This window comes from Macaca mulatta, chromosome 6 (assembly GCF_049350105.2).
Source record: "Macaca mulatta isolate MMU2019108-1 chromosome 6, T2T-MMU8v2.0, whole genome shotgun sequence".
NCBI lineage: Eukaryota > Metazoa > Chordata > Mammalia > Primates > Cercopithecidae > Macaca > Macaca mulatta.
Window position 1 is genome coordinate 73,844,225 of NC_133411.1, and position 23,790 is coordinate 73,868,014.

At 39.2% G+C, this 23,790-nt stretch overlaps 1 protein-coding gene across 10 annotated transcripts in view; it reads left to right on the forward strand.

The window, feature by feature from the left end:
• Positions 1-23,790, forward strand: part of NLN (neurolysin) — a 96,166-nt gene that overhangs the window by 26,840 nt on the left and 45,536 nt on the right. For 3 of the 10 annotated variants that reach the window (XM_078004769.1, XM_078004768.1, XM_078004771.1), the window contains 3 exons: positions 205-377; positions 6,239-6,498; positions 10,592-10,740. In XM_078004769.1, the coding sequence (XP_077860895.1) occupies positions 6,267-6,498; positions 10,592-10,740 (381 nt within the window). In that variant the 5' untranslated portion in view covers positions 205-377; positions 6,239-6,266. Of the gene's footprint in view, positions 1-160; positions 171-204; positions 378-6,238; positions 6,499-10,591; positions 10,741-18,087; positions 18,176-23,790 lie in introns of all 10 variants that reach the window. The other 7 variants (XM_078004770.1, XM_028849474.2, XM_001087239.5 and 4 more) reach the window with 5 other exon arrangements.

The window sequence follows — 23,790 nt, forward strand, 5'->3', positions numbered from 1 at the left end:
AGGAGATGATGAAGAAGGTATGATGATTGAAACAGAAATAATAAAGAGCCTGGAATTTTGTAGTAGTAAAAAAAATATATAGTGTTTAATTAGACAACTGGAATCTCAGATTTGACCTACTTTTTCATTTTCAAATTACTAGACATAATAACTGCTGTAGGAAAAGACGGGCTCATGCCGGTTGTCTGCTTTTGACTTATATAGCTCTCAGCTGCAAAAAGTCAGAGAAAAATCTTCACCAGATTCTCAAGAATACAAGCGCAGCTGCTGGATGACTACAGGTGCACTGGTTTTCCCACCCGGGTGCAGTTCTTTCCAGTACTGTAGAGGCACGGAAGGGGAAGACGAGATCAATGTACCAGCATCTAAAGCATTGGGTGAGCTTGAAAATGTAACAAAGGGGAAGAAGAGGGATGCTCCGCAAAATGAAGATGGGAGAGGAAAAGCAGAGATGAAGTACTCAGTAGATCAAAATGTTTTAGTTAGAAGTATAAGGCATTCCCCTGTCACCATTCCTTTTCTTTGGTAACAAGAATTATGAATCCTGAAAAGAATTAAGGTAAAATCCCAGAAGGTGAGGAAAAAAGTATTAAGATAAAAATTTTAATATATTTAGTTGATTCGTGACATCATGATTTCTAACGTTTGTTTCTGTCTTTTTAGCCCTTCCAGGTTCAGGGAATAGTATTACATTAAGGGGGAAATAGCTTTTCACTAGCTGCCTTGGAAACTATAAAACGTATATGTGTCCAGCCAAGGTGGAGGTATTGACATCTTTATCAGTTTAACTTTCCCACTACAAATAAATGACAAGTGTTTGAGGTGATAGTTATGCTAATTAACCTGGTTTGATCATTACACAATGTACATATGTATTGAAACATTGCACTGTACCCATAAAGATGTACAATTATTATGTGTCAATTAAAAACAAAATAAAACTTAACAATCAGATATGCTATGACCACTCAACCTTCCAGTAAATGTTAGGAAATAGATGAAAACCAATGAAGGTCATCTTATCAGTGAAATGCTTGAAGTAATTTTCTTTTAAAACTGTGTAATAGGCTAGGCACGGTGGCTCATGCCTATAATCTCAACACATTGGAAGGCCAAGGAGGGCGGATCACTTCAGGTTAGGAGTTCAGGACCAGCCTGGCCAACATGGTGAAACCCCGTCTCTAATAAAAATACAAAAAACTAGCCAGGCATGGTAACACAAGCTTGTAATTCCAGCTACTCAGAAGGCTGAGGCACGAGAATCGCTTTAACCTGGGAGGTGGAGGTTGCAATGAGCTGAGATTACGCCATTGTACTCCAGCCTGGGCGATAGAGTGAGACTCTCTCTCCAAAAAAAAGAAACCTGAGTATTAATAGAAATTTATCTGTAGTCACTGGTTTATACTAAGAGGAGTGGTGAAAAAAGAACAGGGTATTAAGATGGATACGTCCTATGTTTTCGTCGTCGTTCTTCTCTTTAATATTCCTGTAACTCAGTCATCTCAGGGCCAGCTTTTTTACCTATGCTGGGACTTCCTTGACAGTACAGCCTGTCATGGCCATGACTGACTCTTTCTTAGTGGCGTCTGCTGGCAGAAATAATTATTTTGGAAATTTTCAGCCAACTGTATAAATCCTGAACTTCACATCTTTATTATTTTGCACCAACACCAAGTATGTAAGACCCTCTACTCATCTGCCATTTCTTGTACTCTGACCTCCATACTGTTGGTTTCTCCCTATACTTACTCCTTTATCAGTAGAATCCTATATGAGGCAAATAATATAAAACCCCATTCTAACTGATTTCACCATAGAGGGGACTTACTGACTCGTGACTGGAACGGTCAGGCTTTACAATTAGTTGATCTATGGGCTCTATGGTGTCTTTAAATATTTGGTTTCCTTCCTTTATTCTGCCATTCAAAGTGTCTGTTTTATCATAAATCAGATTCTGCTCATTCTCATAGGATGGCTGCCAGCTGCAATCAAGGACACAAGTGTACTGACACTTAGTGGGAATGAGACCCCCTTCTCTCACAGCATTCCAAGCAAGAGTACTGAGGGCAGGGACAGCTACCTTCAAAGAACATGAACTGTGTTGGGGGTGTATGAGTGTTGAGAGGAAGATGTGCATATAATTAGGTAGGGGAAGAGGTTAATGGCTAGATAACCAATTTGTATCTAACCATCTACTGCACTGACTTCTCCATTATTATTTCTGGAACCCTTGTCCTATGGTAAATCAACTCCTCCACTTTTTCATACTCTTCCCTGGATCTTCGCTTCTCTTCCTGACCTTTTCTAAAATCCACTGAACCCTGACAAAAATATTTCCCATGCATCCCTCTTCCTCCCACACCCCATACCACAAAGTAAGGAGGAAAGATCAGTATCTTTTCCCCCAGAGGCCCCCCTGCAACCACTGTGATGTCCAGCACTTCTTCATTGTGCAAAAACACCTTTGAAGCTCATGATCTGGTTTTCCCATTTTATATCCTGCTCATGTTGTCTCCCCCAGTCAGCTGGGAGTTCCTTCTTCAGGTACTCGGGTTCCTGGTTCAGTCTTCCTTTCTCCTCCCAGGATCCACCATCAGTCTGCTAACTCCAGTGTTCACATAGGCAATTTATCCAAACTAGACTCTTGTTTCTTTACTCTTGCAGAGAAACTGCTTAATCCTTGAGGTCTTAAATTCAGATATCTCACATTTTTACTATAACCTGACTACTCCCATTTTACTGTTTTATTGATTTTACTGAGACTCTAGTTTTTCTGTCTAAAACATTGATCATGTTTTATATTCCATTTCTTCCTATCTCTGTAGGGAGCTCAGTCTCTCTAAATACCTTAATAATGTAATTGAAAAAAAAGGTGGTTTCAAGTAGTATCATAACTATGATAAATTTCTTAAATATTTTGTGCAAATTTAAAACATATTTATTCCCAAATCTTTTGATCTAAAACCAAGGCCTTTTGTTAACTATAAATGATTTGATTGGCATTTCTTACTGTCCTTGTATAAACTACACCTATAATGCATCATCTTTGATTTCCAGTTTCAGCTTCTCGAAAGTGGAACATGAGTATAAGAAACATATAAGTAGTATGAAATCAGAAGCCTTCTGAATTGTCACAGTTCCTTTCCCAATCTTTCATAAGGACAAGTTTTTTGTGGGAGTTGAATTTTTTTGTAACTCTCTTTTTTAAAGTATTTCTGAAACCTTTTACGTATCCCAGAAATAAGTTTTTAAATTTCGTATACATTTAATCAGTCAAATATTTAAATTACATGAAAATAAGCATAACAGGCATAAACAGGTTTTGGAACAACAGGCTTAACCGTTAGTTAGTATGTAACTCAACTGGTGGAAGAAGAAATGTGAAAATGTATTAGAAATAGCCTGGCAGCCTCAAGTTGTAAGCATCAACTAGTATGTGGACATGAGTTCTTGTGGAGAGTAAAGATGAGGAGGTCAGTATTTAGGTCTCTCCTATGTGAAAAATGTATCTATTCTGTGTCTCAACCTCTTTCAGCTACACTGCATTAGCTCTTCTTCTTTCCGTGGCCAAATCCACAGAGAATTGCCTAGATGCACACTGTCTCCAGTTCTTCACCTCTTCCTTATTCCTCCATCATAGTAGTCAGACCTATACCCCTGCTGCTCCCCTGACACTGCTTTAGCCAGAGTCGTGAATGGCATTCTGCTGCTGTATTCAACAAAGACTTTTCAGTTTTTCTCAACATCTGTATGTTTGGTGCTGTTTTCACTGCTTACTTGTCACAACTTCCTAGAACCCATCTTGGCCTAATGTTCCTTCTACCTCAGTGATCACATTTAGAGTTAGGGCCCCAATACTTTTCTCTTCTCTGCGACTCCCTTGGGTACTCCTATAAATACGATTACCACTTAATATTAATGAATTCCTCTTACATGTTCTGTAGCCACTTCAAACTTGGCATGTCCAAAATTGAGTTTCTCTTTTTTCCCCCAAAAAGCCTCCTTTCCCTTGACTCTCTTGACTCTCTCACCTCCACCACCTCCATCCATTCAGTACCAAGTCCTATTGAGTCCAACTCCTGAATATATTTTAAATCATTCCAATTCCCCCTATTTCCTAGTTTTGTATACTTTAATCATGAGCCCCAATTACAGCCCCAAGAACAACTTCTCTCTTGAATGATCTCTTTTACCAACCTTTCAACTCATTATAATTTGAGCGATTTCTCTAAAACACAAATCTGGTATCTCTCACCTGATTAAAACCCTTCTATGGCTCTCGAATTGCCTTCAGAATAAGATTAGATGTTTGGGGGAGTTTTTTGTTGTTGTCATTGTTGTTTTAATGTTGTTTTAATGTTTCGTGTAGACAATGTTTCACTATTTTGCCCAGGCTGGTCTTGAACCCTGGACCTTAAGCAATCTGCCTGCCTCAGCCTCTCAAAATGTTGGAATTATAGGCATGAGCCACAATGCCTGGCCAAGGTTAGAGGTTCTGATGATTCCCAAGGCTCTTCATTTGCTAAATGTCTCTACTTACCTTTTCAGCCTTCTTTCCCCTTATGGCATTACCTTTGATAATTCCTACACATTGTTCAAATGTTGGTTTGCTAGTTGCTCTTTCTAGAAAATCTTTCTTGACACATTCGCCCTGCCCCAAGACCAGAATGGAGTTCCCTTCTTTTGGAGTTCTCTCTGCTTACCCTTGTCATAACACTCATCTCAGTGTAGTATAATTGCATGTTTATCCGTTTGTCCTTTCTACTATGTTAGAATGTCAGGGTCTAAGACAATTTGCCATTTATCCCCATCGTCTGTCATGAACTGGATACAGTACATGCTCATAAGTATTAGCTGGATGAATGACTTTAAACAAGTCACTTAGTCTCTCTGAGGCTTCAGTTGCTTCATTAGAAGAGAATACAATAATGCCCTACCTACCTTATAAGGTTGTTTTGGGGTCCTGTAAGATAATAGAAATGAAGCTTAGCATAGTGGTTAAGAATATGGGTTCTGGATCCATACTGCCTGGCTTTTAATCCTACCTGTGACCCTACAACTAGCTGCATGGCTTTAGGGAAGCTACTTAACTTCTCTGTGTTTTAGTTTTCTCTTCAGTAAAACAAGACTAACCACAGTATATAACTTAGAGGGTTGTTGGATGACTGAGTGAGTTACTGCATGGGAAGTATTTTGAACCGTGCCTGAACAGACAATAAATGTTAGCTACTAAATATAACATTTTTATTTATAAGCCCTAAAATTATATATACTTACATTTATGTATATATGTGCATGTGTATAGAGATAGAGAAACATGGCATCAGTATTACTAGTTTGAATGTCTTAAGGGAGTAAAGACTGATATCATTATTCTTAACAATTTCTTTTTTCTTTTTTTCTTTTAGGATAATGCCATAGCTATCCCAGAGTTTATTTTTCAAGTCTTAAATTCAAATTGTCATTCTTAATTTACATGAAATTTTGGTTAAAAAAATTGATGTTCAGTATAGGAAGAGACATTTTTAATGTTTCCTTGCTAAACTTGCAAGGTTTTTTTGAGTCTATGTACATAGTAGGTGGAAGTTAGCACTGGAAAAATATTAAAATAAAAAAGATACTGGCCAGGTGCAGTGGCTCACACCTGTAATCCCAGTACTTTGTGAGGCCGGGGCAGGAGGATTGCTTGAGCTCAGGAGTTCAAAACCAGCCTGGGCAATACGGGGAGACCTCATCTCTACAAATAATTTTTAAAAATTAGCTGGGTATGGTGGTGTGTCCCTGTAGTTTCAGCTATTTGGGAGGTTGGGGTTGGAGGAACACTTGAGCCGATGAAGTCAAGGCTGCAGTGAACTATGATCACGTCACTGCCCTCCATCGTGGACAACAGAATGAGACCCTGTCTTAAAAAAAAGAGATGGAAGATTACTGATTTAATTTATGAAGGAAAATTATTATAGCTTCAACACCTGACTTTATTTTTCTATATGATTTAATTACACAAACAATTCAGTGTTTGAATTATACAAATTTCATTAAAACTATGTAATTATGCAAGAAAAATAGAAAATACAAGTTACTTAGTTTTGTGCATATGTGTTCACCTGAAAATATTTGCTTGTTTTTTTAAAAAAAAAGTTATTTTTAATTTAAAATTTAATTTTATAATGCACATTCATATGTTGACTTTGAACCAACCGAAATCCCTAATTCTTATTCTTTTTCTGATTCTTTTTAGAGTTGGTGGTTCCAGGAATTTACTCAGAATGACATTAGGAAGAGAAGTGATGTCTTCTCTTCAGGCAATGTCTTCCTATACTGTGGCTGGCAGAAATGTTTTAAGATGGGATCTTTCACCAGAGCAAATTAAAACAAGAACTGAGGAGCTCATTGTGCAGACCAAACAGGTGTATGATGCTGTTGGAATGCTCGGTATTGAGGAAGTAACTTACGAGAACTGTCTGCAGGCACTGGCAGATATAGAAGTAAAGTATATAGGTAGGTCAGATGCAGAAGCTTATCAGTGTTCCACTTTGTGGACATCTTAAATCATTTCATGCTTTCTCTCTTTCAGTTTTTCAGTTTTACAAGCATTGATTTTTACATAATTGCTTAAAAGTTAATTATGTAAGATTTTAAAATTGTTTATGTTGGCAAAGGTGCTATAAAATGTACACTGATTACACTGCTTTCTGGAAAGCATTTTGGCAACGTGTCAGAACTTTTAAGATATTCATACCCTTTCCCATTAATTCCATACCTAGACATTTATTCTAGGAAAATAATCATATATATGGAAAATTCATGTATCAATTTATGTATAAGTAGGTATTCTTGTCATATCATAGGCTTAGAAACAATTCCCAAGTGTCATCCAATAGATTAGATAAATAAATTATAAAACATCCATCCTCTGGAATGCTGTATAATCATTAAAATCATGGTTTACAGGCAGTGTTTAATGACACGGGGAAAAGGACACAGAAGAACTGGAAGAAAATAAACAAATTTTATCAACGGTTTTGTTAGGATTCTCCAGAGAAATTGAACCTATAGGGTGTGTGTGTGCGCGCGTGTGTGTGTAAGTATATATATGTAAATATGTGTATGTGTGGGAAGAGAGAGATTGATTGATAGATTGATTATAGGGAATTGGCTTACATGATTAAGGCGTCTGGAAAGTCCAGAATCTCAGTGTGGGCTGGTAGGCTTGAGACCCAAGAGAGCTGATGTTCCAGCTCCAGTCCAAAGGCCAGTAGCCTAGAGGCCCAGAAGAGCCAGTAGTGCCGAAGTCTGGGGACTGCAGGAGGATTCTCCCTTTTTCAGGGAGTCTTTTAGGCCCTAAACTGATTGGATATTGGCCACCACATTATAGAGGGCAGTCTACTTTACTCAGGCTCATCACTCTAATGTTAATCTCATCAAAAACACCCTCCAAGTTAACACATAAGATTAATCATCAGAATGTTTAATGTATCAGGTGATGGGTTTATAGCTAATTTTTACTTTCCTCTTTATGTATTTCTCTATTTTCTGCCCTGACATACATTATTTTTATAACATATTAGACCCTTCACGTTATAAGGAATGAAGATTCCCTTTGGTTACCTCTAAGGGTTGGACATATTTTGTAGAATGATTATGACGGACAATCTTGGCTGTATATCCAGGTTTCATAAGAGAATATAAGATAGCTGCAGAACTGGTGATCGTAAACATTCGTGTGCATTTTGTAATTTGAAAGATTGTCAGAATCCAGCATAGCCCTAGTGACGTGGTCATCTCCTTCCCCACTATCCCTTCATTCTCTATGTTTCACTGTAAAAAGGACTTGGCTGTTTTCTCTTATCTCAGCATTTGTTTCAGTTTCTGCTCCTACCAGCAACTGCTTCACCTTCATTAATGGCTTCTCAATCTTATTACACGTCTTGAATTTAAACTCCTGAATAAAAGGCTCTGATTGTCTTCATTAGTCACAGTCAAAGGGATAGAGTTAGTCCCTATTCAGCAGAGCTTTTCCAGCTGGCGACTTCATGTGCGTGTACCATCATGGATGTGGTTTGTCCTTGGTTCAGGTGCTCACTTCTTCAGTCACTTGTGGCCAAGATGGTATAGCAACCCATAACTTAGGCATTTGAGACAAAGTCTCACTCTGTCACCCAGGCTGGAGTGCTATGGCACAATCCTAGCTCACTGCAGCCTCGAACTCTTGGGCTCAAGAGATCCTCCTGCCTCAGCTTCCTGAGTAGCTGACACTGCAGGCCTGTTCCACCATGCCCAGCTAATTTTTACATTTTGTGTGGAGATGGGGTTTCACTATGTTGTCCAGGCTTGTCTCATGTATGTTGCCCACTCCTTGTCTCCGGTGATCCTTCTGCCTTGGCTCCCAAAGCCCTGGGCTTACAGATGTGAGCCACTATGACTGGCTCAAACAAAATCTTTTAATAATAATTACTTTAAATTGTTTTTCTCTCAATAATAGATCTTTTCAGCATACTTTCAAGTTTGTGATATTTGTTCTTGCTCCTCTATAAATTTATTTTTATGGGTTAATTATTGAAAATTGTGAGTTTGGGAATAGATTTTTTAAAAACTAACTTTCTCTTATCTGGGCATATTCTCTGAGTCCTTTATGCCTCTCACAGTAGCTGTTGAAACCTTGTTTGTCTAGTGTCAGGCACTGGGCATCAGCATTGTCTATAGTTTGGCAGTGAGAGCATAAATCTGGTTCCAGGTCTTTGTGGCAAAGTAAGGAAGGAAATGGCTTTCAGCATCTTTGTTTAAGAATATGTTTCTAATTGTGGGCTCCTGCATTTGATTTTGCTTATATAAGTTTTTGAGCAATTTTTATTCCTTCTTAATACATTTTATAGCTAATTTATTTTATTTTATTTTATTTATTTTATTTATTTATTTTTTGAGACGGAGTTTCACTCCTGTTGCCCAGGCTGGAGTGCAGTCGCACAATCTTGGCTCACTGCAACCTCCACCTCCCAGGTTCAATCAATTCTCCTGCCTCAGCCTCCCTAGTAGCTGGGATTACAGGCATGCACCACCACGCTCTGCTCATTTTGTACTTTTAGTAGAGACAGGGTTTCACCATGTTGGCCAGGCTGGTCTCAAACTCCTGACTCCAGGTGATCCACCTACCTCAGCCTCCCAAAGTGCTGGGATTATAGGCATGAGCCACCATTTTATAACTAATTTTTAAAAGTAAACATATTGCAACCATGTAGTTAACCATTATCACTTAAATAAGTGCTGTATTAAATTTCAAAATTTTCTATTCCATTCTTTCCTTAACCAACAGACATAAAATTATATATTAAATCCTAAAAGTATAATTTCATAATTTGATATTTCAAAAATATACCTTATGGATTTATTCTGGTATTTGTGGGAAGTGTTTCTAATAGCTTTATTTGTAACAATGTTTTAAGAGGACTGATATGAGTGAGGCAGTTTGTTTAACTGTATAATTTCTTGCTGTATAAAGGATAGCTCTACGGTCTCCTAGAGATCATATGGAAATTTTACTGTTTATAATACCTTCACAATACTGAAGTTAATCAAATAAAAATTCACTTATTTTCACAGCATAGCACAACCATCACTATAAACCCATACTTATTTTTGTTGTATAGTATTGGTTATTTCACTGACATCAGAGATTTTTACCCAATTAAAGTCAAAATAGAAATTGATGAAAAACCCAAGAACCAACTTTAATATGTGAAGATCAAACCAAACGAAATTATCATTGTTATTTAACAGGAATGTCTCCAATGTCTAGCTACTTACTGGATGTGTCCACTTAGATTTCTGGGAATCCTTTGAAATTATCTGGAATTTTGAATGTTTTTATGTATGTGTGCATTTGGGGTAGGGTCCATTGCTTTGATTAGATTTTCTATGGAGTCTTTATCTTTTTATGTACCCTTTCCCCATCCCAGATCCTAAGATGCCTCAGTATAGGAACTGTGTCTTTCTCTTCCTACATTCCCAGTTGATAAATTATACCCTCAGGCCAGATGCAGTGGTTCACGCCTATAATCCTAATACTTTAGGAGGCTGAGGTGGGAGGATCACTTTAGCCCAGGAGTTGGAGACCAGCCTGGGAAATATGGCAAAACCCCATCTCTACAAAAAATACAAAAATTAACTGAATGTCTGTGGTCCCAGACACTCAGTGGTGTTGGGGAAGGAGGGTGCTGAGGCAGGACGGTTGCTTGAGCCTGGCAAGTTAAGGCTGTAGTGAGTTGTGATTGCACCACTGCACTCCAGCCTGGGCGACAAAGCCTGGGCGACAAAGCAAGACCCTGTCTCAAAAAAAAAAAAAAAAATTATACCCCAGTGTACTTCGATAAGTGCTCAGCTCACATCCTTACCGTTCATAATGATGCCAACTGGAACAGCCAAGTCCTGCACTAGATGCTTTTTCTTGGTAGCCTTAGGAGCCTTTATAGAAAGTATAAAATAAAATTTAAAAAAAACTTTTATTGGCATGAGAATTCACTGGGTATGAGGTATTTGGCTTAATACTGATTTGGCAAGTCCTGTTGTGTGGTAATATTTTGGTCTCCATCCGCAGTGGAAAGGACCATGCTAGACTTTCCCCAGCATGTATCCTCTGACAAAGAAGTACGAGCAGCAAGTACAGAAGCAGACAAAAGACTTTCTCGTTTTGATATTGAGATGAGCATGAGAGGAGATATATTTGAGAGAATTGTTCGTTTGCAGGTAAGTGGTATTATAAATCCCTTTAAAGAGGGGAAAACTACAACAAAAAAGAACCTTCAATCATCAATAAAACATACTGATTGGATTTTCTTAGATTTTGTTTCCAATGATTATAATACCATAATGGGCATTATATAGTATTACATAATGTTAATTGTATCGTTGAGATTATGTTGAGCTGCTAATTCCATTCAATTAAAGACCAAATGTAGAAGAGGGAACATCTGTAAAGTTAAGGCTTTTTAACGACATTACAAACTTAATGGTTGCATGTAAGGGTTATCTTAGACCAAATCAATTAGAAGCAAATGGAATCAAGTTGTTTATCTTAAATCTCTTGTGGTTTGGGAACCATAATATTGATGACATACTGTTGATGCTGTATGCCAGTCATTCCTGTCTGTCATCCTTACATTTTTGAAGACTTGCGGAAATTATGGATAAATGTTCTAGGTGGGTCTGCCCAAGTGTATTTGATCTTTTCACCAGTGTTGATTTGCCTCCTAGCAGTTTCATCGTGCCTTGCTTTCAGTGTTTATTTTCATGACACTTCAGCAATTTGTTTGGAAAAAAAAGAGTTTTAAAATTCCAGGCATTTTTTTTGTGTGTGTTTAATTTTGCATGTTTCTTTCTGCAGAATCCCAATTCTTTTTTTCCTTTTTAGCAGACCATGACAGGAGTTGAAATATTTTAAATTAAATGGCATTTTAATTTGTAACTCATTATACAATGTGTAATCAAGATTTAGACATGTAAGGTGTATATCCTGTTTATTTTCTCATGTCAAACGTGCATTTTTCATCCTGTAATTGATAATCATATAATTCATAATAACTGATGAAAGTAACTTATGAAAATAACTTTATGATTATTCTTAATTAGCTAAATTGTTCTTCTTGCTCCTTTTGACCGCAGTTATTCTATGTGATTTGAATCATGGCCTTTTTAGTATCCCCATTTTATTTCATCCCCAAATTACTTTTCTTTCTTGTTCTGTATTTTTTGATGTAATTTGGATTTTTTCCTAGAATTTCTAGTTTCCTTTGATTCATCCTATTTTCATCATGATTTCTAAGTTCTCATTTGAAATAATGTTTTTTATTCCACATTCTGTGATCTTATGAATGTTACCAAGGTATGAAAGGTTTGTCACTTTAGATTCTTTGTCATAGAGTACTTTTAAATTTCATATATTTGAGACCAGCCTGGCCAACATGGTGAAACTCTGTCTCTACTAAAAACACGAAAATCAGCCGGGCGTGGTGGCAAGCACCTGTATTCCCAGCTACTCGGGAGGCTGAGGCAGTACAATTACTTGAACCCAGGAGGCAGAGGTTGCAGTGAGCCGAGACCATGCCATTGGGCTCCAGCCTGGGCAACAAGAGCAAAACTTCATCTAAAAAAAATACAAATTAATTAATTAATTAAAAATAGAAAAATTAGCTGGGAATGGTGGTGAGTGCCTGTAGTCCCAGCTACTCGGGAGGCTGAGGTGGGAGGATTGCTTATGCCCAGGAGGTTGAGACTGCACTGAGCAGTGGTTGTGCCACTGTACTCCAGCCTGAGTCACAGAGTGAGACCATGTCTCAGAAAGAAAAAAAAAATCCACACATAAAGGCCTCATTAAGCTGGATAAAGAGGATCTTAAATTTATGTGATGTCAGCAATTTCAGGCCTGCTCTACTAAAATTAGGATGCTCTGAATAATATTCCCAAGATACCAATAATGTATATAATAATCAAATATATTATCCCAATTGGATATAAAATGTTATTTTAGTTCTATTTTCCACTTAAAATTAATACATAGCAAAGTGAAATTACTTTTCATAATTCTTCATGCAATAAGGGCTCCAGTTACCTATTGATACATAACATATTACCTCAAAATTTAGTGACCTGAAATAGCAACAATCATTTTCTTTTCTCTCACACTTTCTGTGGATCAAGAATTCAGAAACGAATTAGTTGGACAGTTCTGACTTGGGGTCTGACGTGTGGTTTCAGGCAGTGGTGACTAGGGTTGAAGCAGGTAGGAACTAATCAGGCATCTGTCGTTATTCATGTAGTCTCAGGGGTATCTGTATTTGTCCATTTTCACACGGCTATAAAGAGTACCTGAGACTGGGTAATTTATAAAGAAAGAGGCTTAATTGACTCACAGTTCCACTTGGCTGGGAGGCCTTAGGAACTTATAGTAATGGCAGAAGGCGAAGGGGAAGCAAGGCATGTCTTACATGGTATCTGGAGAGAGAGCGCAGGGGAAGCACCAGGCACTTATCAAGCAATCAGATTTCGTAAGGACTCACTCACCATCATGAGAACAGCATAGGGGAAACCACCCCATGATCCATTCACTTCCCACCAGCTCCCTCCCTTGACATGTGGGAATTACAATTTGGATTACAATTTGAGATGAGATTTGGGTGGGGACACAGCCAAACTATCATTGCGCCCCCGTCCCCTCCCAAATCTCATGTTCTTTTCACATTTCAAAACCAATCATGCCTCCCCAACAGTCCCCGATAGTCTTAATTCATTCCAGCATGAACTCATGAAGGGGTGGCCTGCCCCTCCACACCTGTGGGCGTTTGTCGTTAGGTGGAACGAGACACATGAGAAAAGAAATGAGACACAGAGACAAAGTATAGAGAAAGAAAAAGTGGGCCCAGGGGACCGGCGCTCAGCATACAGAGGACCCACGCCGGCACCGGTCTCTGAGTTCCCTTAGTATTTATCGATAATTACCTTTACCATCTTAGAAAAAAGGGAAGTAGCAGGATAATAGGATCATCATAGGGAGAAGGTCAGCAGTAAGACATATGAATAAAGATCTCTGTGACATGAATAAGTTTAAGGAAAGTGCTATGCCTTGATATGCATATGCAAACACCTTCATAAACCTTTTTAGTGCATAAAGAGCAGCATTGCGCTAGCAAGTCCCACCTTTCGCCCTAAGGCGGTTTTCTCCTTTCTCAGTAAACAGAATATACAATCGGTTTTACCCTGAGATGTTCCATTGCCCAGGGACGGGCAGGAGACAGATGCTTTTCTCTATCTCAAACGCCAACAACCGCCAAGAGGCCGCCTTTCCTCTTGTACTAGTCCTCTTCAGCACAGACCCTCCACGGGTGTCAGGCTGGGGGACGATCAGGTCTTTCCCTTTCCACGAGGCCATATTTCAGACTATCACATGGGGAGAAACCTTGGACAATACCTAGCTTTCCTAGGCAGAGGTCCCTGCGACCTTTGGCAGTGTATGTGTCCCTGGGTACTTGAGATTAAGAGAATATTGATGACTTTTAACCAGCATACTGCCTTCAGGCACTTGTTTAACAAAGCACACCTTGCACAGCCCAAAATCCTTTAAACCTTGAGTCACCACAGCACATGTCTCTTGCAAGGACAAGGTTGGGGGTAGGGTCACAGATTAATGGCATCTCAAATATAGAACAAAATGGAGTCTCTTATGTCTACTTCTTTCTATATAGACACAGTAACAGTCTGATCTTTCTTTCTTTTCCGCACAACTCAAAAGTCTAAGTCCAAAGTTTCCTCTGAGACAAGGCAAGTCCCTTCTGCCTATGAGTCTGTAAAATCAAAGACAAGTTAGTTACTTCTAAGATGCAATGCAGGTACAGGCATTGGGTAAATGTTCACATTCCAAATGGGAGAAATTGGCCAAAACGAAGGGGCCACAGGCCCTATGCAAGTGTAAAATCTGGCCAGGCAGTCATAAATCTTAAAACTCCAAAATCTCCTATGACTCCATTTCTCACATACAGGGCACGCTGATCCAAGAAGTGGGCTCCCATGGCCTTGGGTGGCTCTGCCTCTTGGTTCTCAGGTTACAACCCCTGCGGCTGCTTTCACAGGCTGGTGTTGAGTGCCTGCAGCTTTTCCAGGTGCAGGGTGCAAGCTGTCATGGATCTACCATTCTGGAGTCTAGGGGGCAGTAGCCCTCTTCTCACAGCTCCACTAGGCAGTGCCCTAGTGGAGCTCCACCAGGCAGGAGAGAGAGTGAGCTCAGGGGAAGCATCAGACACTTATAAAACAACTAGGTCTTGTGAGAACTCACTCACTATCATGACAGCATGGGGGAAACTGATCACATAATCCAATCACCTCCTACCATGTCCCTCCCTCAATACATGGGGATTAAAATTCAGATTACAATTCAAGATGAGATTTGGTTGGGCCACAGACAAATGATATCAGTGTCTTAGTTAGATTGGGCTACCATAACAAAATACCATAGACTGAATCCTTTAAATGACAGAAATTAACTTTTTCACAGTTGTAGAGACTGCAAGTCCAAGATCAGTGTGCCAGCATGGTTGGGCTCTGGTGATAGCCCTCTTCCTGGCTTGCGGATGGCTGCTTCCCTTCCCTGCTGGCCGTTCCTCAGTGTGTGCACATGGTACAGGTTGGGAGGTGGGGGACAGGAAGGTCGAGGGGAGAGAGAGACAGGGAGAACTCTTCTTCTCTTCCTGAAAGGCCACAATCCTGTCAGATTAAGAACTGCCCTTCTGACCTCATTTAACCTTAATTACCTGCCAAAAGCCTATTTACAAATACAGCCACACTGGGGATAGGGCTTCTACAAAAGAACTTGAAAGGACACAGTTCAGTCCATAGCACAGAGCATCTCCATGTGGTCCATTTGTGTGGGTTAATTTGGGTTTCCTTACAGTGTGGTGGTGTCAGGATGGTAGGACTTCTTTCATGAGACTTTGCTCTGACACGAGTGTTCCAGCAAGCCACATAGAAGCTACTTTGCACTTATGACCTGTCACAGAAGTCACATGACATCACTTCTGCCATACCATATTGGTTGACAAGTCACTGCATTCTGCCCAGAGTCAAGGGACACCACATCTCAGTCTGGGGAGTATCATTTAATTAGCAGTCATGTTTCAAAACCTTCAAAATAGGGGAGGAGGTGGGGATGGTTAATGAGAACCGAAAGAAAAAAAAAATAGAATGAATAAGACCTGCTACTTGATAGCACAACAGGGTGACTATGGTCAATAATGACTTAATTGTACATTTGGAAATAACAAGGTACAACTGGATTATTTGTAACACAAAACATAAATGCTTGAGGGAAGGGTTACCCCATTCTCTGTGATGTGATTATTACATATTGATTGCCTGTCTCAAAACGTTTCATGTGCCCCATAAATGTATACACCTACCGTATACCCACAAAAAAGTTTTTAAAACCTTCAAAACAAATAATTTGTTGACTAAATGGATGGAAGAAATTACAGTAGAGGGTAAGACTAACCAGTGTGTTGTGGTCCTCTTTTCTCTCTCCCAGTATATGACTACTAAGACTGCCTTACATTTGTATAGCAATATGACTCATATAACCTTGATTCCAATCTAATGAGGTAGGCTTTTTTATAATGTAAGTGGAGAAACTGAAGCTCAGAAACAATAACTTTCCAAGAGCCACATCACTGGTGGGTAAGTGCTTGCCAAAAACCATGTAGACTGTTTGTTAAACCCTTCAAGGGAGGGAGGTATCATGTTTGATTCTATTTTGCACCTCTGGCAGAGTGCCTGATGAAAAGCAATCGTTCAGTAAATGTTCGTCAAACTAAAGTGAGAAAGCAGTTAGTGGCAGATCCAGAAAATAGGCCTTCAGTACTTGCTGGGACATAAGTTACCCATTTGGAAAAATAAAATAAAATTGAATGTCTTCCTTGCAACCAACTGAAAAGCAATTCCTAACGGATTAAAGTCATAAAAGGCTGGAGCTTAAAGCTTCTAGATCCCGTACAGGAAGATATCTTTATGACATCTGGGCAGGGATATATTTATTAAGATGCAAAAAGTGCTAACTACAAAATATAAGGCTAATAAACTTGACTATGTTAAAATAACTTCTATTCATAAGGAAAGGTAAAAAGAGTTCAAATACTGAGAAAATAAATTTATAAAACATTAAACTAGTGATGCATTCAGGATAAAGAACTACTACAATCAATAACAAAGAAACATCCCAGTAGAAAAATGGGCAAATGATATGAAGAAATATTTCAACAGAAACACACATAGCAATTAAATGTATGAAAAGATGTTCAACTTTATTAGTAATCAGAGAAATGCAAATGAAGACCATAATAAGTTACCATTCTTCGCTCACAAGATTGGCAAAGATTAAGAAAACCAACAATGCCAAGTTATCTTTGTGGATATGGATCAACAAGAATGTTTGTGCACTGCTTCTAAGAGTGTAACTGATTCATCACCAAGTTGGAGAAAAACTTAGTTTTAGAAAGTTGGAGCCTTACATTCTCCACAACCTAGCACATCCTCCCGCTCCTACCTCAGTATTTACCTAGAGATACCCTTGCATTTGTGCAAGATAATATTGAACAACCCAGATTCCCATCAGCAAGAAAATGGATCTATAAATTGTGGTACATTTATGCAATGGAATATTTTATAGCATTAAAATAAATAAGTACAACAACATGGAACACTATAGTTTTATCTTAGTAAAAGTAAAGGAAAGAAATTGCAGAATACTGCATGCAATGTGATACTTTATAAAGCTCAAAAAGAAGCAAAACTGTACAATATATAAGTGGTAAAACTGGAAAAAATTGTTTATCACAAAATTCAAAAGAGTAGTTATTTTTTGCACAGCTTACCTGTTGCATAAGTAAATGCAATGGTATTATTAATGTCCTATTTTATAAGTTCAGGGGGGATTTAATTTGTACTCACTACATATATATAGTTATATTCATTTGCAGATATCAGGTTTCACATAAAAATTTAACATATATTAAATGTATCCTTAATTCCACCAAGAAAAAAAAAAGACAAAAAGCAGTGAAAACAAGGACTTCCTCATCCTTTTAAGCTAAAAGAAAGGCCAAGGGTCACAAACCTGCAGTTATGACTGCAGGTATTAGTATTTCCCAGTTCTTACAAGGGCTTCACAATCGTTGGCTTTTAAAAAGCCAACAAACATCAAAGACGATTTCGTACCTGCTCTTTCCAGCCATTTTGGTGAGAAAAATGTACAGTGTCTTCATGTCAAAACAATCAGGCATATTCTATTCCAGTGGCCTGCTAAGGAATAAATGCACAAGAGGAATTCTTTCATGAAATAGAGGCTGAATTATGCAAGCTAAATTTGAGGAGTACAGTGATCTATTGTAATTTTTTTTTTTTTTTTTTTTTAGGGTGGCAAGCTTTGGTCTTGCCAATTCATCTGAGCCAATTAGTGATTTAAATAGGAAAACTTTAATGTTACAGTGCAGATGAATAGGTCATGAGATTGAGTATATGATTTTAAACATTATGTAATCTCTCCTACTTGACCAGCCATGGAGACCCAGCTCCAAATACAAGAACCAGAACCAGCCGGGTATGGTGGCTCATGTCTGAAATCCCAGCACTTTGGGAGGCCAAGGTGAGCAGATGGCCTGAGCCCAGGAGTTCCAAACCAGCCTGGGCAAGATGGCGAAACCTCGTCTCTACCAAAAATACAGAAATTAGCCAGTCTCATAACCCGGTCTCTAAATAAATAAATAAACAAACAAAAATTTTAAAATTAAGTTAAAAAAAAAAAAGAACCAGTATCGTAAAACAGTGACCAAAAACCAAAAAAAAGAATGATATTCCAAATTCGTTTGCAATTTAATTCCTTTTATTTTCCATGTCTTCCTGATTTTTGAAATATGTAAGTCTAGTCATTGATCATAATCAATACTACTAAACTTGTAATTTTGTTGGGTCTTAAAAGCCTAGGGATCCAGATATAAAGCATCAACTACCTTGGCTTAGTTTCCCCATTGGCCAGGCACCCTTCTTTTGTGCCCCCCTTTTTTCCAAGTACTTACCTATTTTTTAAACGTGCTGTGTGATATTGATGTTATCTATTAATATGTCTTTCTTTTCCTTCATGTGACTTCAGGCTCTTTAAGAATATTCCTTTTTGTTTCCTTAGTGCCAGGAATAAATAGGAGCTCAGTAAATGTATGTTGAACTGAACTAGCCTCAGTGAAAATGTATCTTCATGCAGTGTGATACCTCACTTAAGCAGCCTCACACTGTGGCTCACAGAAGCAGTGAATCTTGCGATGGCATATTGAATTAGTAGTCAGCAAGGGGTGTTGGCTATATCCCCCTAGCCCAGGAGTATAGACAACTACCTAAGAATGTCCTCTTCACAGTGTAGTAAGATAGCAACCTTACAGTAAATGTCATGGACTGGGGCTGGGGGTAAGGGGGAGCAGAAGAACTAAATTACAAATATAATACAATTAGTTATTTCTCTATTTTAGTTTAATTTTCTTGGTTTGGGTTTTTGTTTTTTGTTTCTGGGTTTTTTGTTTTGTTTTTTTTGTTTTGTGTGGTTTTTTTTTTTTTTTTACAAACAAAGTCTTGGTCTGTCACCCAGGCCGAACCGTAGTAACACGATCTCAGCTGACTTCAACCTCCGCCTCCCAGGCTCAAGTGATTCTCCCACCTCAGCCTCCCAAGTAGCTGGGACTACAGGCACATGCCACCACACCCGGCTCTCTTATCCTGTTAGAATTTCTTAGCAAATTCAGAGTTCCTAATTCTTTTTTTTTTTTTTTTTAATGAGGTGGGTTCTCACTCTGTCACCTAGGCCAGAGTGCAGTGGTGCAGTCATGGCTCACTGCAGCCTGAACCACCTGGGCTCAAGTGATCCTCCCGCCTTGGCCTCCCAAACTGCTAGGATTACAGGCATAAGCCACCACGCCCAGTCCTGAATTCTATTTGTTTTTTTTTTTGTTTTTTTTTTTTTTTTTTGAGACAGGTTCTCACTCTGTTGCCCAGGCTGGAGGGCATTGGCTCAATCTTGGCTCACTGCAACCTCTGCCTCCTGGCCCAAGCAGTCCTCCCACCTCAGCCCCCCAAGTAGCTAAGACTACAAGCACACAGCATCATGCCCAGCTAATTTTTGTATTTTTTTGTTGTTGTAGAGACAGGGTTTCACCATGTTTCCCAGGCTGGTGAACTGAGCTCAATTGATCCTCCCACCTCAGCTTCCCACAGTGTTGGGATTATAGGCATGAGCCTCCTTGCCCAGCCCTGAATTCATTTTTAAAATGATATTCAGAGAAATATATTATCTTAATCTTCATAGTTCTTTTAACGGCCTTGTAATTTCTCCTTTGTATAGTACAGAAAATCCCACTGAAATAATTTTTTATTTCATATTTTAGAAACAGAAAATACGAAGTTCTTGTGAAGAAAAAGACAAAGTCATGAGACACAAGATGGGGAGGGTTTGGGGGAAATTAAGAAACTCAGTATTTGGCCAGGCATGGTGGCTCATGTCTGTAATTCCAGCAGGTTGGGAAGACGAGGCAGGTGGATCACTTGAGCTCAGGAGTTTTAGAACAGCCTAGGCAACGTGATTAAACCCCTTCTCTACAAAATATACCAAAATTAGCCAGATGTGGTGGCATATGCCTGTAATCCCAGCTACTTGGGAGGCTGAGGTGTGAAGATCTATTGAGCCTAGGAGTTCAAGGCTGCAGTGAGCCATGATCACACCACTGTACTCCAGCCTAGGTGACAGAGTGAGACCCTGTCTCAAAAATAATAATAAACTCAATTTTTTGTGATAAAATTTTAAAGAATGATTAAGGATGGTATTATAGTAAGTAGTATGGTACATTGGGAAAAACATTAAACTAGAATTTGTAGTGTTGTTTTTTTTGTTTGTTTGTTTTGCTATTTTGAACCATTAGATAGATATATGATCTTGAGAAAATCATTTAATCTCAGTTTTCTTGTCTGTAATGTGAATATATAATCATACTTGTGAGAGAGATGCAGAGAGAGAGAGAGAGAAAGAGAGAGAATACACATTCATATTAAAACTCTTTGTTACAGGAGGAAGTTAGGGGAAAATTAAATCTTTTCACCACAGAGACTGAAATAAGGTTCCATACTGTCAGATCATATAAATTTAAAAATCACTTCTGAAACTTTAGCCCTCTACTCTTTAAGCAGAAAAACTTCACCTAAAGAGGTCTATGGCCTGGCTGAGATTCAAGGGGAGAAATTTTTGTTAGGAAGGAAGGTGCAATTACAGCAAGACAGTCTGGAAGTATTGGCTGATTCCCTCTTAGAAAATCCTTGGGCAGTAATTCTGACCTTGCCTGGGGATTGTAAGAGAATATTACTATGATCAACTCTGGGAGAGGAATGTGCTTAAGAAGCACATTTTAGAAGTGCCTTACTCCTACCAGAGAACTCTGGGGATTTCCCAAGACCTGTGTCTGCGTTGCAAGGAGTGTCTGGTTATAATTAGTCAGATTTCTGTTGTGTCATTTTTGTGGTAAGTTAAAGATTTCATTACAGTTAATCAGTCATACAATGTATAAATTTATATATATATATATATATATTTTTTTTTTTTTTTTTTTTTTTTTTTTTGAGACCTGGGCCAGAATGCAGTGGCGCGATCTCAGCCTACTACAACCTCCACCTCCTGGGTTCAAGTGATTCTTCTGCCTCAGCCTCCCAAGTAGCTGGAATTACATGCACACGCCACCACACCGGGCTGATTTTTGTATTTTTAGTAGAGATGGGGTTTTGCTGTGTTGGCCATGCTGGTCTCAAACCCCTCACCTCAAGTAATCCACCCAGTTCGGCCTCCCAAAGTGCTGAGATTACAGGCATGAGCCACCACTCCCAGCCTAATTAGTCATATTTTCATTAGACCTAATTCAGGGCTGATTTTTCTCAGACTATCCTTCTACCTGTTTGCACCTGTATCATTTATTTTGGGAATAAGTAGTTTTAACTTTAACATAGACTATGAGTTTTGAGTTCATATCCTGAATATATTTTAGGCTTTCTAAAATAGCAGCCCTGCTACATGCTGATATGGCAGGTTGCAGCCTACCTAGTATGAGAGCCCATCCTCATCAAGCATAGCCATAGGGTAGGAATTCTGCATTCTTCAGCTGTTGAGGCTTTGTCATGAGTCTGTGTCCTGAGCTTATGGCCAAATGTGGCCCAGGAACCCAAGTACACACACAGCTGTCCCCCTGTATCCTTAGCTTCTCACCGGCTCCTTTCCTTGCTGGGATGGCCTTCTGCTCTGGACCTTAGCCTGCTCGCCTGGGTCCTTAACAACTTACCCAACTCTTGCCAGGCCCTTCTCACCAAGGATTCCTCCCAACTCCCCTGCACATAACTACAGCCTGGATTCTCCCTAGCTCTACAGCTTGCAGTATTACACTGTCTAGAGATTCCTGTTGCTGTGCCTCACACTACAGGACAGACTTCCTGGCACTACTAAAGCCAGCCTAGATCAACCCAAGTTAATCACATCCTTACAAACACTGTGATTGGAGCTGCTGGCCACCCTGAGGGGACCAGCCCATAGCCCAGTTAGCTCCCTGGCCATTGTGGGTTTCTTCCCTTTGCAGGCACCTGCTGCTAGCATCCCTTTGTGCACTAATACTAGCTAGGGAGGGTTCAAACTCCAGTCATGCCAGCATGCACAAATTCTCCAGGGACACAAAGGGTGGTTTCTGTGGAAAAAGGAGCTTATTTTCTGCCTCCACTGAGGATATCCTTAGAGTAAATATATGCACAACAAATGCTTTAGTACTGTGACATAAAATTATTCGTTGGCCAGGCATGGTCACTCAAACCTGTAATCCCAGCACTTTGGGAAGCCGAGGCAGGTGGATCACTTGAGGCCAGGAGTTTGAGACCATCCTGGCCAACATGGCAAAACCCCATCTCTACTACAAATGCAAAAATTAGCTGGACGTGGTGGCACATGCCTGTAATCCTAGCTACTTGGGAGGCCAAGGCATGAGAACTGCTTGAACTTGGGAGGCAGAGGTTGCAGTGAGCTGATACCGCACCACTGCACTCCAGCCTGCGTGACAGAACAAGACTGTCCCTAAAAAAGTAAACTAAAATAATTTTTTAGTAGGCAAAGTGAGATACAGTTGCTGTATTAAGTAGTATTAAGTTAAAATACAACTCTGTTACCTGCTGCAACAAAAGATATACAATTGCAAAATTACTGCAGCTCAGATCTAGCACCAACAATCTGAAATGCAGTCTCTAAGCTAAACATAATCTTTTTACAGATTTAATTAGTTGGGAAATTAGGGATGCTCAGGGTTGAACAGCCTGGGTCTGTCATGGAGAGAATGTTTAACCAATAGAAGGCCTATAAGGCTTTAGAAACAGAAGTCCCTCATTGGCTTTCAACCAAACTGAATCCATTACACCTGCCGAATCTGTCCAGAGTCCATTTCTTCTTAGGAACCACTAACTACCCGGCCATCCAGATGTGCCATGTGTTTTCTGCCACCTGCTTTAGAGAAACATCTGGTGTCTTTATTACCTTGCTGTGGCTGGGGGAATTTTCCATTCCCCTCCATGGCCTTCTGTTCTTTTGAGTGAGTGTTGTTTGTGCTACTGCATATAGATTCAAATTTACTGTCCAGATTTCCTCCTCTTTGTGCAGTGCTGACTCATTTTCCCCAGATATTTGTTTCTATGCAGCTTGCTGTAGTCCCTTGGTCTCTCTTGGAAAACGACAGTAAGGCATTTTTGAAGTGTTAGAAGGCTTTTGCTGGGGCTTTATCCAGCTCTCCCTGTTTTGTTTATTGGCAAAAGAGTCCCACTGTGCATTTATGTAGAATTTACCCATTATTTCTATTCCTGCCTTTCAAGTTGGAACCAGGTTAGCAAATGATAGAAAATTAAATCCAGATGATTTGTGATAAGAAATATGTTTTGTGAAAAAGACCACTCAGTCATAAAGAATGCTCAGAATTAGATTATGCAAATGCTTCTGTTATCACACTGTCAAGTGGTACAGGCACTCCTGATTTTGATTCAAGGCAAGGAAATTCTATTTAGCTTTTTATTTATTTAATGTTTCTGTTTTAAATGAGCAGGACCTCACTAAAGCATAAAAGAAATTAGGTCTTCAATAGGGCCTGCCTCGTAATCACCTATGTGCTTCATAACCCAACAGAGATGATGAATAAATTTGCTGTGGCCTCATAG